Source organism: Gavia stellata, unplaced genomic scaffold, assembly GCF_030936135.1.
Source record: "Gavia stellata isolate bGavSte3 unplaced genomic scaffold, bGavSte3.hap2 HAP2_SCAFFOLD_857, whole genome shotgun sequence".
In the NCBI taxonomy this organism is placed as follows: domain Eukaryota; kingdom Metazoa; phylum Chordata; class Aves; order Gaviiformes; family Gaviidae; genus Gavia; species Gavia stellata.
This window is the reverse complement of record NW_026776679.1, coordinates 32373-49594: the sequence shown is the minus strand read 5'-3', so window position 1 is coordinate 49594 and position 17222 is coordinate 32373. Positions and strand designations below refer to the sequence as shown.

The window sequence follows — 17222 nt, the reverse complement described above, 5'->3', positions numbered from 1 at the left end:
CCGTGACACGGGGACGGGGTCTGCCCCCGCTTACCCCACCCTCTCCGTCCCCCCCCAGGCTGGAGACTGTCGTGGTGGGGGTGACCGACGTGGTGGACATCACCATCACCCTCCGCAACCGCGGGGAGGACTCATACCGGGCCACTGTCCAGCTACAGCACGCCAAGGCCCTCTCCTACCGCAAGGCCGTGGTACTCCAGGTACCCCCACCGACCCCCCCCAAAATCCTTCAGAGCCTCCAAGACCCCCCAGAGCTCCCTAAGACCCTCCACAAGTCCATGTGGCCTCCTAAACCCTCTCCAGATGTCCTCTAGACGCCCTAGAAGTCCATCAAACCCTCTCCAGAGGTCCTCTAGAACCCCTAGAAGACCATCAAACCCTCTCCTGATGTCCTCAAGACTCCCTAGAAGCCCATGTGGCCTCCAAAACCCCTCCAGATCTCCTCAAACCCCCAGAAGCCCATCTGGCTTCCAGCCCTCCTCCAGATGTCCCCTGAACACCCCAGGTCTTCTTGCCCACCCCCATCCCCACCCTGACACCCCCACGGCCATTCCCAGTCCTCCAGAAGGTCCGCGTCCCTGCGCTGCAACTCGGAGCCGGCGGAAGGACCGCAGCGCAGGACCCTCTGCTTTGTCAACCACCCCATCTTCCGCCCTGGAGCCGAGGTAGGGGGGTAGTCCCCGGTGTCCCCACGTGCCCCCAGCCCACTCGGGCGTTTGGGGACGTCACGCCGAGGTGGGTTGGGGGGTGACGCCCGGGCGTCCCGTCCTGCAGGTCGTGTTCACCGTCACCCTGGACGTGCCCCACGGCGCAGAGCTGGGGGACGTGTTGGAGGTGGTGGCCAATGCCAGCAGGTGAGGGGCAGGGGCACGGGGGTGCGGGGTGGTGTCGGACAGTTGGGGGGGGTTCGGTGACCCACGTGACACCCCTCTGCCACAGTGACAACGGGGCGCAGGGCAGCCAGGGGCAGCACGCCGCGATCCCGGTGAAGTACGGCGTCTTCCTCGTCCTCACCAGGTAGGGGCTGCCACCTCCGCGGGCCACCCACCACCTCACCCGTGTCACCTGCCCCCGTCCCCATGTTCCCAACGTGCCACCATCCCCTGCCCCTCATCCCCGCCGTGCCCTCCTCATGCCCACAGTCCCCGACGAGCCGCCGGCTCCATGTCCCTCACCCTAACCGTGCCATCCCCGTGGTCCTGGTCCCCAGCGTGCCACCCGCCCCACGTCCCTCATCCCCACGGTGCCACCAGCCCCCTGTCCCTGTCCCCAGTGTGCCCCTCCACGTGTCCCCAACGCGCCCCCGCCCCGCGCCCCGCGCCCCGCGCCACGTCCCCTCTCGTCCCCACCAGCGGCCCGGACTCCACCAAGTACGTCAACGTCTCGACCCGCGCGGGGGCCCCAACCAGCGCCCCCGTCACCCACCACTACGAGGTGAGGGGGGGCAGGGAGGGCGGGGGCCACCCCGGATGGCTGGGTGCCCCGTCCCGCCGGGGGTCCCGGCCCCACCGTCCCCCTCCCCGCGGCAGGTGAAGCTCTTGGGTCAGCGCAGCCTCCCCGTCAACGTCACCTTCCTGGTCCCCACGGCCCTGGGGGGCACCCCGCTGTGGGACCGGCTGGAGGTGACCCCCGACCAGGTAACGGCCCCCCCTGCCCCCCTGGACGGGGGGGACCCCAAGCAGCTGCCCTGAAATGGGGGGCGACCCCAAGCAGCTTCCCCCAAATAGGGGGGCGACCCCGTCAGCTGCCCCCCAAATAGAGGGGGACCCCCGTCAGCTGCCCCCCAAATGGGGGGGGACCCCATCAGCTGCCCCCCAAAGAGGGGGGCGACCCCGTCAGCTGCCCCCCAGAGCGGAGGCCGCCCAGAAAGGGGTCCCAGCCGCGGGGTTCCCCGCCTGCCCCCCAGCAGGAGCTGGCACAGTGCCGGATGGTGGCCGAGCGCCCGGGGGGGCCCGACGCCCCCCAACGCCTGCGGGAGCGCCCCGTGCTGGTGAGTGCCGCCCGCGGGGAGCTGGGGCAGGGGGAGCTGGGGCAGGGGGTGCCCCCGGCCCCCCGTCACCCCCCGTCCCTCCGCCCGCCCAGGACTGCGCCGTGGCCGCCTGCCGGGAGCTGCAGTGCCGGGTCCAGGGGCTGGAGCCCCCCCGGGCGCTGGGGTTCAGCCTTGGGGGGAGCCTGGCCCTGGGCTGGCTGGTGCCGGTAAGGGGGCAGCCGTGGGGCGGCGGGGCTGGGGGGCACGCCGCTGGCAAAGCGGGGGCGGGGGAGGGCGTCCTGGGGCAGCGGGGCACCCCACGGCTGCCCCACCTGTCCCCCCACCCCAGACGCAGCAGCCCAAGGTGGTGATGCAGAGCTCGGCCCGGGTCCTCTACGATGTGGGGCGCTACTGGAACCCCACGGGGGAACCCCACCTCCAGGTGCACCCGGGGCCCGGGTCTGTGGGGGGCAGTGGGGCGGGATGGGAGTCCGGAGGCCTGGGTCCGTGGGGGGCAGTGGGGTGGGATGAGGGGACTGGGTCCGTGGGGGGCAGTGGGGCGGGATGTGGCGCCCAGAGGCCTGAGTCCGTGTGGGGCAGTGGGGTGGGATGTGGGGCCCGGAGGCCCGGGTCCGTGGGGGGCAGTGGGATGTGGGGCCCAGAGGCCCGGGTCCGTGGGGGGCAGTGGGGCAGGATGTGGGGCCCGGAGGCCCGGGTCCGTGTGGGGCAGTGGGGTGGGATGTGGGGCCCGGAGGCCCGGGTCCGTGGGGGGCAGTGGGATGTGGGGCCCGGAGGCCCGGGTCCGTGGGGGGCAGTGGGGCAGGCTGTGGGGCTCGGAGGCCCGGGTCCGTGGGGCAGCCCTCCCCGCCCACCCCCCCGCAGGTGCAGACAGAGGTGGAGCTCCTGGAGACCCCCAACCCTCTGCCCCTCATCCTGGGGGGCACCGCGGGGGGGCTCGTCCTGCTGGGCCTGGTGGCGCTGGGCCTCTACAAGGTGAGGGGGCGGGGCCTGGGAGAGCCCCGCCCACGTGGGGCGGGGCGGGGCGGGGCCTCCTCCCCTCCCCCACCCCGGGCTCACCCCCCCTCCCCCCCCCCCCCCCAGTTGGGCTTCTTCAAGCGCCGCTACAAGGAGCTGATGGAGGGCGACGGGACCCCCACGGCCCCCCTGGGCGACCCCCAGGGGTGAGGCAGCCCCCCCGCTGCCCCCCGGGGGTGTCCCCCTCTGGGGGGGGAAGGGGGCGCCCCCTCATTAAACCCCGAAGCGGCGGAAGGCCCCGTGTCCCGGTGTCTGCTATGGGGCCCGGACCCCTGGCCCCACACGGCGCAGCAGCCAGGGCAGGTTCGGGGCGTTTATTGTCGGGGGCGCGTGGGGGGGCCCCTATTTCTCGTAGCCTGTGGGCAGGGGGTTGTTGTGGGGGTTGTGGAAGAGCGTGTGGTTCCCGTCACCCCACGGGAACGGCTGTCGGGAGAGAGGGAGACGGGTCAGCGGCATCGGCCCCTGGGCCCATCTACCCCGGCGTCAGGCCTGCCCCACCCCATATCCCATCCCATGGGGCCCATCAACCCGGCGTCAGGCCTTCCACCCCACATCCCATCCCATGGGGCCCATCAACCCGGCGTCAGGCCTTGGCGTCAGGCCTTCCCCACCCATAGGGGCCCATCTACCCCAGCATCAGGCCTTCCCCACCCCATATCCCCCCCATGGGGCCCATCAACCCGGCGTCGGGCCTTCCCCGACCCCATATCCCCCCATGGGGCCCATCAACCCGGCGTCGGGCCTTCCCCACCCCATATCCCATCCCATGGGGCCCATCAACCCCGGCGTCAGGCCTTCCACCCACATCCCATCCCATGGGGCCCATCAACCGGCGTCAGGCTTCCCCCATATCCCATCCCATGGGGCCCATCAACCCGGCGTCAGGCCTTCCCCACCCCATAGGGGCCCATCTACCCCGGCGTCGGGCCTTCCCCACCCCATATCCCCCCCATGGGGCCCATCGGCCCCGTGTCGGGCCTGCCCCCGGACCTTGGTGCGGATGCGGAGGTGGTGGTACGGCACGAACTCCGGGGGGTCCGTGGTGCTGCCGGCGCTGCTCCAGCCAGACGTTGAGCATGCAGACCTCCCACTGCCGGCAGCGCCACCAGGAACGACAGCGCCCGCCACGTCCGACCTGCCCCACAGGCGCCGTGGGCCGGGCACCCCCAAACCCCCTCCTCCTCCTCCTCCCCCCTCAAAGGTCCCGGTACACCCCAAGGTGTCACCGCGCACCCCAAAACGCTCCCGTCCCCACGTCACCCGGTGATGCCCAAAACAACAACGCACCATCCCGCCCCCCGAAACACCCCATGGGTCCCCAGTCACCCCCAAATCCACCTGATAGACCCCAAAACACCTCTCAACCGCCTGACACACCCTGCAGCACACCCGATACACCCCAAAACAGCCCAAAACACCTGATACAGCCCCAAAACACCCCAAATCCACCTGATACTCCCCAAAACACCCAAATCCACCCGATACACCCAAAACACCCCCAACTGCCTGACACACCCTGCAGCACACCCGATACACCCCAAAACAGCCCCAAAACACCCAATACAGCCCAAAACACCCCAAATCCACCTGATGCATCCCAAAACACCCCAAATCGACCTGATACACCCCAAAATACCCCCCAACTGCCTGACGCATCCTGCAGCACACCCAATACACCCCAAAACAGCCCCAAAACACCCCAAATCCACCTGACACTGCCCAAAACACCCAAAATCCACCGGACACATGCTGCAGCACCCCAAAACACCCAATACACCCCCAAACAGCCCAAAACACCCGATACAGCCCCAAAACACCCCAAATCCACCTGATACTGCCCCAAAACACCCCAAATCCACCTGACACTGCCCCAAAACACCCAAAATCCACATGCTACAGTCCAGTTTCACCCTGACACATCCCCAAAACGCCTGAACCTCACCCCATGCGCCCCAATATCACCCAGGATGTCCCAAGGCCCCCAAAAACCACCAGAGACACCCCAAAACACCCCACACAGCCCCAATACCTCCCAAAATACCCCAAACCCATGTGACACACCCCAATATCACCCAAAACCAGCCCAAACCCACCAGATACAGACCCAATACCATCCAAAACACCCCAATATTGCCCAAAACCCCCAAAACCAGCAGACACAGCCCAATACCACCCCAAACACACCAAATCCACACAATACCACCCCAAAACCAATGAAAACACCCCAATAGTGCCCCAAAACCACCCGATATAGCCCAAAACACCCAAACCTCCCAATACTCCCCAATATTGCCCCAAAACCACCTGCTACAAACCCCAAGGCACCCCAAAACCCTACTGATACACCCCACAACCACCCGACGTGTGTCCTTCCCGCCCACACCCCCCCCAAAACGATACCCCCCCCCCGGACCTCCAGCAGCACCGGCGTGGGCCCCAGCGGCGGAGGCCAGGGCCCGCCGTGGGCAGCCCCCCAAGTGAGCATGGCGGCACCAAAGGACGACTGACCGCTCTGGGGTCACCCCGGCCCCATGGCGCCCCCCAGCCTGGCCAATGGGCTGAGGCCCGGCCCCAGCTCGGTGCACGTGTTAAAAATAGATCCGGGTTAAATATAGACGCGGCGGAGGGCGAGGGGCCGGACGAGGGGGGTCCGGGGTGCCGGGGCCTCGCGGGGACAAGGGGGGACACAGCCCCACGGGGACCAGGGCGTCCGCGCATGACCGACCCCCAAACCCCACCACCCCCCAACTTCAGGCTGAGATGTGGGTCCGACTTCCACACGGCTTTATCGGCGGCTGCAAAAAGAGGGGTTACCCCGTCCCGGAATTCGGGAGGACCCGAGTATCCGGGCGCCCCCTTCCCCCCCAGAGGGGGACACCCCCGGGGGGCAGCGGGGGGGCCGCCTCACCCCTGGGGGTCGCCCAGGGGGGCCGTGGGGGTCCCGTCGCCCTCCATCAGCTCCTTGTAGCGGCGCTTGAAGAAGCCCAACTGGGGGGGGAGGGGGGGGTGAGCCCGGGGTGGGGGAGGGGAGGAGGCCCCGCCCCGCCCCGCCCCACGTGGGCGGGGCTCTCCCAGGCCCCGCCCCCTCACCTTGTAGAGGCCCAGCGCCACCAGGCCCAGCAGGACGAGCCCCCCCGCGGTGCCCCCCAGGATGAGGGGCAGAGGGTTGGGGGTCTCCAGGAGCTCCACCTCTGTCTGCACCTGCGGGGGGGTGGGCGGGGAGGGCTGCCCCACGGACCCGGGCCTCCGAGCCCCACAGCCTGCCCCACTGCCCCCCACGGACCCGGGCCTCCGGGCCGCACATCCCACTGCCCCCCACGGACCCGGGCCTCCGGGCCCCACATCCTGCCCCACTGCCCCACACGGACCCGGGCCTCCGGGCCCCACATCCCACCCCACTGCCCCCCACGGACCCGGGCCTCCGGGCCCCACATCCCACTGCCCCCCACGGACCCGGGCCTCCGGGCCCCACATCCCACCCCACTGCCCCACACGGACCCGGGCCTCCGGGCCCCACATCCTGCCCCACTGCCCCCCACGGACCCGGGCCTCTGGGCCCCACATCCCACTGCCCCCCACGGACCCGGGCCTCCGGGCCCCACATCCCACCCCACTGCCCCACACGGACTCAGGCCTCTGGGCGCCACATCCCGCCCCACTGCCCCCCACGGACCCAGTCCCCTCATCCCACCCCACTGCCCCCCACGGACCCAGGCCTCCGGACTCCCATCCCGCCCCACTGCCCCCCACAGACCCGGGCCCCGGGTGCACCTGGAGGTGGGGTTCCCCCGTGGGGTTCCAGTAGCGCCCCACATCGTAGAGGACCCGGGCCGAGCTCTGCATCACCACCTTGGGCTGCTGCGTCTGGGGTGGGGGGACAGGTGGGGCAGCCGTGGGGTGCCCCGCTGCCCCAGGACGCCCTCCCCGCCCCCGCTTTGCCAGCGGCGTGCCCCCCAGCCCCGCCGCCCCACGGCTGCCCCCTTACCGGCACCAGCCAGCCCAGGGCCAGGCTCCCCCCAAGGCTGAACCCCAGCGCCCGGGGGGGCTCCAGCCCCTGGACCCGGCACTGCAGCTCCCGGCAGGCGGCCACGGCGCAGTCCTGGGCGGGCGGAGGGACGGGGGGTGACGGGGGGCCGGGGGCACCCCCTGCCCCAGCTCCCCCTGCCCCAGCTCCCCGCGGGCGGCACTCACCAGCACGGGGCGCTCCCGCAGGCGTTGGGGGGCGTCGGGCCCCCCCGGGCGCTCGGCCACCATCCGGCACTGTGCCAGCTCCTGCTGGGGGGCAGGCGGGGAACCCCGCGGCTGGGACCCCTTTCTGGGCGGCCTCCGCTCTGGGGGGCAGCTGACGGGGTCGCCCCCCTCTTTGGGGGGCAGCTGATGGGGTCCCCCCCATTTGGGGGGCAGCTGACGGGGGTCCCCCTCTATTTGGGGGGCAGCTGACGGGGTCGCCCCCCTATTTGGGGGAAGCTGCTTGGGGTCGCCCCCCATTTCAGGGCAGCTGCTTGGGGTCCCCCCCGTCCAGGGGGGCAGGGGGGGCCGTTACCTGGTCGGGGGTCACCTCCAGCCGGTCCCACAGCGGGGTGCCCCCCAGGGCCGTGGGGACCAGGAAGGTGACGTTGACGGGGAGGCTGCGCTGACCCAAGAGCTTCACCTGCCGCGGGGAGGGGGACGGTGGGGCCGGGACCCCCGGCGGGACGGGGCACCCAGCCATCCGGGGTGGCCCCCGCCCTCCCTGCCCCCCCTCACCTCGTAGTGGTGGGTGACGGGGGCGCTGGTTGGGGCCCCCGCGCGGGTCGAGACGTTGACGTACTTGGTGGAGTCCGGGCCGCTGGTGGGGACGAGAGGGGACGTGGCGCGGGGCGCGGGGCGCGGGGCGGGGGCGCGTTGGGGACACGTGGAGGGGCACACTGGGGACAGGGACAGGGGGCTGGTGGCACCGTGGGGATGAGGGACGTGGGGCGGGTGGCACGCTGGGGACCAGGACCACGGGGATGGCACGGTTAGGGTGAGGGACATGGAGCCGGCGGCTCGTCGGGGACTGTGGGCATGAGGAGGGCACGGCGGGGATGAGGGGCAGGGGATGGTGGCACGTTGGGAACATGGGGACGGGGGCAGGTGACACGGGTGAGGTGGTGGGTGGCCCGCGGAGGTGGCAGCCCCTACCTGGTGAGGACGAGGAAGACGCCGTACTTCACCGGGATCGCGGCGTGCTGCCCCTGGCTGCCCTGCGCCCCGTTGTCACTGTGGCAGAGGGGTGTCACGTGGGTCACCGAACCCCCCCCAACTGTCCGACACCACCCCGCACCCCCGTGCCCCTGCCCCTCACCTGCTGGCATTGGCCACCACCTCCAACACGTCCCCCAGCTCTGCGCCGTGGGGCACGTCCAGGGTGACGGTGAACACGACCTGCAGGACGGGACGCCCGGGCGTCACCCCCCAACCCACCTCGGCGTGACGTCCCCAAACGCCCGAGTGGGCTGGGGGCACGTGGGGACACCGGGGACTACCCCCTACCTCGGCTCCAGGGCGGAAGATGGGGTGGTTGACAAAGCAGAGGGTCCTGCGCTGCGGTCCTTCCGCCGGCTCCGAGTTGCAGCGCAGGGACGCGGACCTTCTGGAGGACTGGGAATGGCCGTGGGGGTGTCAGGGTGGGGATGGGGGTGGGCAAGAAGACCTGGGGTGTTCAGGGGACATCTGGAGGAGGGCTGGAAGCCAGATGGGCTTCTGGGGGTTTGAGGAGATCTGGAGGGGTTTTGGAGGCCACATGGGCTTCTAGGGAGTCTTGAGGACATCAGGAGAGGGTTTGATGGTCTTCTAGGGGTTCTAGAGGACCTCTGGAGAGGGTTTGATGGACTTCTAGGGCGTCTAGAGGACATCTGGAGAGGGTTTAGGAGGCCACATGGACTTGTGGAGGGTCTTAGGGAGCTCTGGGGGGTCTTGGAGGCTCTGAAGGATTTTGGGGGGGGTCGGTGGGGGTACCTGGAGTACCACGGCCTTGCGGTAGGAGAGGGCCTTGGCGTGCTGTAGCTGGACAGTGGCCCGGTATGAGTCCTCCCCGCGGTTGCGGAGGGTGATGGTGATGTCCACCACGTCGGTCACCCCCACCACGACAGTCTCCAGCCTGGGGGGGGACGGAGAGGGTGGGGTAAGCGGGGGCAGACCCCGGTGTCCACGGATGTCCCCCTGACACGGGGAACGGGGGGCACCTACCCTGAGAAGTTGAAGGAGATCTGGAGGTCGTCTACGCAGATGTTGTCGGCACCGCAGTCCTTCTCAAAGGGCAGCTGAGGAGACGCCTCGTCCGTCCGTCCTTCCGTCCCACGGCCGGCCAGCTGCCTGTCCGCCCTTCCTCTCCTTTGTCCTCCCACCCCTCAGCCAGCCGTTTGTCCATCTGCCTACCCACCCTGCCTCTCCTTGGTCCTTCCGACCCTCCCCACGCACAGATGTCCTTCCACGTGGCCGTCCTTCCTCCCAAACTTCTGTCCACCTATCCCTCCGTCCTTATGGCCTTCCTCCCTTCTGTCCGTGCGTCTCTGTCCCTCCTCCCGTCTTCCCTTGGTTCCTCCCGCCCATCCATCCCACCTCCCTTCTGTCCGTGGATCCATCTGGCCTTCTCTCCTCTTGTCCTTCTGTCCATCCCACCTCTCCTTCCACAACTCCATCCATCCGTCCGTCCATCCATCCATCCATGCTTCCTTCCATCCCACCTCTCCTTCCAGCCCTCCAGCCCTCCACAGCCCCCCAACCCTTTGCCCCACCACCACTCCCCGCTCAACGCCGCCGCCGTGGGGTGCCCCCAGCCCCTACCGTGCCCATGGCCACCATCTCCGAGTCCTCACTCAAGGCTGGCCGCAGGCCCCCGGCCACCTTGATGGGGTCCCCCGTGGCATCGTAGGTGAGGCGCAGCACCAGGGGGGTCAGCGTGTCCCGTGGGCACCCCTGCCCGGCACGGAGAGACCGCCGTGTCCCCCAGGCTGGAGCCATGGGGCGGGCCACCCCCCGGCCGCCCTGCCGGGCCTTTTCCAACACCCACCGTGAAGGCGATGGCGAAGGTCTCGCACCTCTGTCCGACGCCCAGTTGGAGCGTCCCGTTGTGGACGGCGGCGCTGCTGGCAAAGACGGCCCGGACCATCGCCCGGCCGGGGTCCAGGGCCGCCTGGTACCGCAGGGTGGCGGAAAGTTGGCTGCCTGCAGGGAAAGGGAGGGGAAAGTGGGTGGCCAGGGTCGCCGGCAGCCCCCCAGGGTGGCGGGAAAGGGGGAGATGGAGAGCCAGATGGATTTCGGAGGGCCTTGAGGACATCTGGAGGTGGTTTAGGTGGCCACGTGGACTTCCGAGGGATCTGGGGACATCCAGAGGGGGACTGGGGATCTTGAGGACAGCTGGAGTGGCTCTGGGAGGCCAGATGGCCATCTGGGGGGCTTTGGAGAAACCTGGAGGGGCTTTGGGAGGTGAGAGGGACTTCTGGTTGGTCTTGAGGACATCTGGAAGGGGATGTAGTAGGCCACGGGGACTTCTGGGGGTCTTGGGGGATAGCTGGAGGGGCTTTGGGAGGACAGGTGGACTTCTGGGGGTCTTGAGACCATGGGGAGGGGGTTTGGGGGGTCATGTACACTTCTGGAGGGTCTTGGGGACACCTGCAGATGCTTTGGGGGGTGCAGATGGATATCTGGGGGGTCTCACCAAAGTTGTCAGGGGTTTTCTTGGTGCTGAGGAAGCAGATCTTAGCCTTGGCCACTTCCCCTTTGAGCGCTTCCTCCTCCTGACAGTCAAAGGCGGCCGCGGGGATCTCCTGGGGCTGGAAAGTCACCGTCACCCGGACCCTGAGCAGCGGCTGGGACCTGGCGGTGACAAGCGGGGGGGGTTGGTGGCGACCACTGCCTCCTCCAGGCTGTGGAAGGTCCCAGGGGGTTCCCCCGGGCGCACCTGAGCAGCAGGACCTGTCCCTGGGCACCCACGGCCACGTCCGGCAGCCTGTCCCCTGTCAGGTCCTGGCCACCGCTGATGGCCTGGCCAAAATAGCGTGGCCCGCTGGAGAACCGGCCACCTGAGATGCGCTGGGGGAGACAGAGGCGGGTGAGACGACTCTGGCAGCCCGGATGTTCCCAGCACCTGGGACATCTTCGGGAGCTGGAGCACCTCCGGCCTCCAGGACATCTTGGGCACCCGGAGCACCTCCGGCACGCAAGGCGCCTTCATCATCCAAGACGCCTCCAGCGCCCAAGACATCTTCAGCACCCAAGGTGCGTCCAGCAGCCAGGACCTCTCCACCACCCAAGATGCCTCCAGCACCCAGGATGTCTCCAGCACCCAGAACATCTCCAGCACCCAGGACACCTCCAGCATTCAAGGTTTCTCCAGCACCCAGGATGTCCCCACCACCCGGGACCTCTCCGTCACCCAGCAGGCGCCCATGACCTGGCACATCCCCACCCCAGCACCGGCGGCGGCGGGGGTCTCACCTGGCTGTACTGGGAGGCGATGCCGCCCTGCTTCCCGCGGAAGATGTAGACGGCCCCCCGCTCCTCGTCCTCCAGCGGGGCCCCCACAGCCACGTCGGGCCACCGGTCCCCGTCGACGTCCCCCAGGCGAGCCAGGCTGGCCCCAAAGCGCCCCAAGGGGTGGCCGGGCTGTCCCTGCAGCGTCTGCTGGCACCGCAGCTGGCCGCCCTGGGGGGGACGAGGCGCTGGGTGCCCCCCTCTGCCTGCCCTGGGGCGAGGTGGGGTGGGGTGGGGGTCCCCTACCTTCGGCCTCAGGGGGCAGATGGCCACGTGGCCCCCGCTGCCGGCCCCGTAGAACATGGGGGCCCCCACGAGCACCACCTCGGCCGAGCCGTCCCCGTCGGTGTCCAGGGCGCACAGGGACGCCCCGAAGTAGGAGCCCACCTGTGGGGAGAAGCAGCCATGGGGCTGGCTGGGGGGTTCCCCCCACCCAGCACCCCCCTGCTCCCTCCCCGCATCCCCGCCGTTACCTGCGTCCCCGTGGCATCGGCCAGGAGCTCCCAGGCAGCCCGGGGGCCGCGGAGGTGGAAGAGGAGGAGGCGGCCAACGTGGCGGTAGCGGGGGGCCCCCAGCGCCAGCGCCCGGCTGCCCCCCAGGGACAGGGACTCGGCCGCGTAGCCTGGTCACAGCGGGGGTCAGCGGGGGACCCTCCTGGGGGTTCCAGCGGCCCCAGGAGCCGTGCAGAGATGCTGGCGGCCCCAGGACCCCGTGAGGGCACCAACATCTCCAGGACCTCGTGGGGCCACCAACATCCCCAGGACCTCGTGGGGCCACCAACATCCCCCAGATCTTCATGGGGACACCAACGCCCCCAGGAACATTGTGAGGACATCGATCTCCCCACGACTCTCACGGGGACATTCGCAAGGACCTGGCATCCCCAAGACGCTTGTGAGGATGCCGATGTCCCCAGCACACTCACGGGGACCCTCACCAGCGCCCGATGGCCCCAGGAACCTCGTGGGAACTGAATGTCCCCAGCCCCACACGGGGACCCTCATGAGGACACTGATGACATCCCCAAGACCCTTGAGGACGCCGATGTCCCCATGATGCTGACGGGGACATGGACTTCTCCCCACAACCCCAGGAGGCTGCTGACATGTCCCTGGGACCCTCCAGAGGACACTGACGTCCTCAGGACCCCCACGGGGGACACCACCGTCCCCGGCACCCTGGCGGGGACCCATCCGTCCCCGTCCCAGGCAGCCCTTACCCAAGTAGGCGTCGTTCATGTCCCCGGCGGCTCGGGACACGTTGACGAAGGTGGGGTCCCCACTCTTGCCATAGACAAAGACCCCTCCGGACCAGTCGTAGGCACCCACCGCTCCCAGTACGGGCCCCTCCTGCACCAGTAAAGACGGGGAGGGGGACAGTGGTGGGGGGAGAGGCGTCAGTCCTGCCTCAAGGACACCCCATGGGCGTGGGGACGAGCTCGGGTGGCTGGGGGACACTTACGGGGGTGAGCAGGGCGCTGAAGCCCTCCTGGGCCATCTCCAGCTGGAAGGAGCTGCTGTGGGCGGACTGGGTGCCTGGGGGGAGGCAGGGGTGAGCGGGGGGCACCAACCGCCCCTCTCGGCCGTCCCCCAGCTGACCCCCGGCCCCCCCAGTACCCTCGATGGCAAAGATCTTCTCCTGCAGCTGGTTCTGGATGCCCTGCAGGGCGTCAAAGTTGTCCACCCGGAAGACGTGGTCCTTGCTGGGTTCAGAGGCGATGGTGTGGAGCTCTTCTACGGCGGCTGGATCCCCGAAGGCGCTGCCCACCTGTGGTCGGAGAAGGTGGCCGGATGGAGGGACGGAGAAGTTGTTTGGGGGGGGGAAGGAAGGATGGATGGCGGGGTGTTTGGAGAGGGAGGGATGGACGGACATGAATAGAATGGATGGAGAACGTTGGAGATATGGGTGGGTGGGTGGATGGATGGAGATGTTTGGGCATGGGTGGATGGACAGCCAAGTTTGGAGATGAACAGGGCTGCTTATAGATGGACAGATGGCTGGAGATGGATGGATGGATGTAGATATTAGGGCTGGATGGATAGATGAAGGGAAGTTTGGAGATGAACAGAGGTGCCTGTAGCTGGATGGATGGCTGGACATGTTTGGAGATGGATGGATGGATGGATGGATGGCCGTGTATTAAAAGGGTTGAGTGGTTTGAATGGATGGTGACATATGGAGATGGATGGACAAATGGATGGCTGGATAGACAGGTGGATTTGGAATGGCTAGTTGTCTGGGAGTGGATAGCTTTGGGCATGCAGCTCCCTCACCCCGATGGCATAGCGGGTGACCCCCATCGTTTTGGCCAATGGGATGACTTCTGAATACTCCAGATTGTCACCATACTTCCTCCCGTCTGTGATCACAATGAGGATCTTGTTGGCATCTTCTCGGGCCCCTCTGCCAGGGGTGAACATTTCCGTCCTGCGCCAGGGAAGGAGGGTACAAAGGATGAGGGTCACCCCTTCACCCCATGGCGGGTGGGAGGGGGGTCACAGGTGCTAGAGGTGGGGTAGCGGTGACTCACAGGACTTTCCAGATGGCGGTGGCAGTGTGGGTGGAGCTCTGGAGCTGCCACACCTGATTCACCAGCGTGATGGGGTCACGGGCCCTCCGGAAGGCGTTGAAGTCAAAGTGGTCCAAGACGATATTGGAGAACTGGGTGAGAGCAAACTGGGGCGGGGGGGGGCAGGGGAGGGACAACGTGAGGACACACTGGTGGGGACACAACCGCCATGGTAGCACCAACTCAAAATGCCACCCCATTGCCAAGAGGGAAGAGCAGCCCAAAACATCACTCGTTGCGAGAAGCCACATGCAACATCAATGGAGACAACCCCCTGAGATGACACACCCTTGCAAACAGCCATTTGGGGGGGTCACCGCCGGTGCCTGGGCGGGTGGTACCTGCGTGTTGGTGCCCTTGAAGCGCCTCATCACCTCCATGATGAAGGTCTTCATTGTCGAGAACTCACGGTGGTTGATGCTGGCCGAGCCGTCGATGAGGAGAACCACATCTGAGAAGCGCTTGGGACACTCTGGGGACAGGGCACAGAGACGTCCCCATGGTCAACCGGGCCAGGATGTCCCCAACGCATTCCCCCCCCCAGTGACCCCCCATACCTGGTTGGGCATCTGGGATGCGCTGGAGCTGCTGGAGGTTGGTGTCAAGGAGGACACAGAAGCCGTTGAGGTGGACGTTCTCCCCGCAGGTTTGGGGCACTGTGGGGCCACATGCCTGTGTTGGGGGGGGCAACACACCCCGAAATCAGCAGAGCCTGGGATGGGGGGATGGGGGGGACAATACTCGGGGCACTACCAGGAGTGGCCACATTTTGGGGGGGCAGTCCCCTTGATATTACCCCAGGACAACCGGTTTTGGGTGCAATTTCCTTGATATCACCCAGATGAGCCAATTTTGGGGTGCAACCTCCTTGAGGCCAACCCAGAAAGACCAGTTTTGGGTGCAATCTCCTTGATATCATCCCCAAACAGCTAAATTTGGGCGCAATCTCCATGATTTCACCCCAGACTGGCCGATTTCAGGGTGCAAATCCCCTCCATTGCTCAGGTCAGCCCAATTTCGGGGTGAACCCCATCTTCCCCCCCCCCCAAACCTCACCCAAGCTTCCCACCACACTCACCAGGGCCCTGGTGTCCCCGGTGGCCAGCGCTAACCCCAGGGATGCGTTGACAGCCTTGGGGGGTCCTAGGGAGAGATGGGGTGAGACCATCCTCCTCCTCCTCAGGGCGTCTGGTTTTGGGGGGTGTGGGGGTGGGGGGGGGCCTCACCGGTGACGGGGACCTCCTGGCACTTCCCCGAGCGGTGCCGGCATCGGTAAATCGTCCCCATCTGGTTGACAGCGCCGCGTTGCAATGGGGCGCCCACAAGGACCCTGGCGGGATGGGGAAAGGGGGTGGGGGGGATGTTTTGGGGGGGCTCCTCCCCAACCCTGGGGTTTGCCCCTCCCCACCTTACCCGCCGTCGTCGGTGGTGCCGAACTGGGCCACGGTCTGCCCGAAAGCCCCCCTGGCATCCCCATGAAAGACCATCACCGTCTCCACATCCACCCCGGAGCCATGGCAGGAGGTCAGCACTGCGGGGGAGTGGGGCACGGTGGACCCAGGTGTCCGGGTGTCACCCCACACACCCCCCCCCCCAGGGGACCCAGGCGTCTGGGTGCCACCCCACACCCACCTGGGGGGCACCCAGGCATCCGGGTGCCACCCCACACCCCCCCAGGGGACTCAGGCGTCCGGGTGCCACCCCACACCCCCCCAGGGGACCCAGGCATACGGGTGGCACCCCACACACCCCCCCCCCCGAGGGGACCCATGCGTCCGGGCACCCACCTGCTCCCAGGCAGGCAAGCAGAGCCCGGGGCTCCATGTCGCGTCGGGAGCTGGGAGGGGATGACGGACCGGGGGCCAAAGCAGAAGTTGGAGGTGTGGGGTGGGAGGGGAAGGAAGGGGTGGGGTGGGGGGGAAGTGGGGCAGGGCCAGGAATTTGGGAGGAAAAAGATAAAAATGGGGGGGGGGAAGAGAGACATCATGATATGGGGAGAAAAGGGCAAAGGAGGGGACAGGGTGGGAGGGGAGAGGTGCGTGGGGTACAGCGGGATGGCACACAGCTGGATGGGGTACAGCGGGATGGCACACAGCTGGTTGGGGTACAGCCACACAGCTGGATGGGGTACAGCCACAGGGTGGGCATTACCTGGTGCTGGGATGCAGCTGGCTGGGGGGTCACCCCTATTTTGGGGTGTTTTCCCCACCCCCATCTGCTTTCACAACCCAACCAGCTGCCACTGGCCCCTTGCACAATGGTGGTGGCCTCAAGGTGATGTCAACTTCCCATCCCTGTCCCCGATGGGGACATAAGTCCATCCCCCACCCCGAAAGGAGCCACCATCGGGGCCCCTACAACCTCCTTCCTGCAGTCACGGTGCTTCCCCCCACCACGGGGGTGGGGCAGGGGCAGGGTGGGACGAGTCAAGTGGGGGTGTCCGTCTGTCCGTCCATCCATCTATCTCCAAAATTCTCTATCCATCCATCTGTCGGTCCCCAAATATCTCCATCCATCCATCCATCTATCCCCAAACATCTCCATCCATCCATCCATCTAGCCCCAAACATCTCCACCCATCCATCCACCCCAAAACATCTCCGTCCATCCATCTATATTGCCATCCCTAAACATCTCCATCCATCCCCAACATCTCCATCTATACATCCATCCACCCACCCCAAAACATCTCCACATCTCCCTTCATCCATCCATCCATCCATCCATCCATCCATCCATCCATCCCTTCCTCCACCTCCCCACAGACCCCAGCCAGCAGCCCCCACCACGGTGCACCCCCCAGGGGCCTCTCCAGCCCTCTGGTCCACCGAGGGTCACCAATGGGTGGGGCAAGGCACGGGGCAGCCTGTCACCAGACGCTGCTTTGGAGGAACCACCTCCCGGTGACTCATGGCCACCAGCCAACATCTCACTCCATCCTCCCACAGGTGTTTCTCAACCGTCTGCCTCGTCACCCCCAAAACGCCCTTGGTGACCCACGGCCGTTGGCCAACGTCACACCCCACCCTTCAATCAGCATTGAGTAGCCATCAGCTATACCATGGCTGACCCACCTGGGGTGGAGAAGAGGCTTTTGGGGCTCTTCCTCCATTGACCCATGGCCATTGGCCAACATCTCATCACACCCTCTGA

At 67.4% G+C, this 17222-nt stretch overlaps 3 protein-coding genes across 3 annotated transcripts; 1 reads left to right on the top strand and 2 right to left on the bottom strand.

Annotated features, from left to right (window-relative positions):
• Positions 1-58: 58 nt before the first annotated feature.
• LOC132321210 (integrin alpha-M-like) lies at positions 59-1021 on the top strand (the record flags this gene model as incomplete). Its single annotated transcript, XM_059834776.1, has 4 exons — positions 59-200; positions 558-665; positions 775-854; positions 940-1021. Coding segments are annotated over 4 exons (412 nt in total), but the record flags the coding sequence as incomplete, so codon positions are not given.
• A 2282-nt stretch (positions 1022-3303) lies between these two features.
• LOC132321209 (cytochrome c oxidase subunit 6A2, mitochondrial-like) lies at positions 3304-5722 on the bottom strand. The gene is given in 6 exon segments (XM_059834775.1): positions 3304-3427; positions 3995-4042; positions 4044-4088; positions 4090-4139; positions 5418-5516; positions 5713-5722. Coding segments are annotated over 6 exon segments (333 nt in total). The 3' UTR covers positions 3304-3346.
• A 67-nt stretch (positions 5723-5789) lies between these two features.
• Positions 5790-15893, bottom strand: LOC132321208 (integrin alpha-M-like). The gene is made up of 31 exons (XM_059834773.1): positions 15857-15893; positions 15483-15600; positions 15296-15399; positions 15148-15212; positions 14627-14741; positions 14411-14541; positions 14031-14176; positions 13774-13927; positions 13117-13267; positions 12962-13035; positions 12720-12849; positions 11974-12122; positions 11747-11887; positions 11465-11671; positions 10929-11059; positions 10686-10843; positions 10038-10192; positions 9812-9943; positions 9215-9288; positions 8984-9125; positions 8519-8626; positions 8331-8410; positions 8168-8245; positions 7751-7832; positions 7548-7655; positions 7196-7279; positions 6990-7103; positions 6776-6868; positions 6095-6205; positions 5913-5992; positions 5790-5799 (listed from the first exon to the last, which is right to left on the bottom strand). The coding sequence occupies exons 1-31, from the start codon at positions 15891-15893 to the stop codon at positions 5790-5792; spliced, it is 3462 nt and encodes a 1153-aa protein (XP_059690756.1).
• Between the last annotated feature and the right edge of the window lie 1329 nt (positions 15894-17222).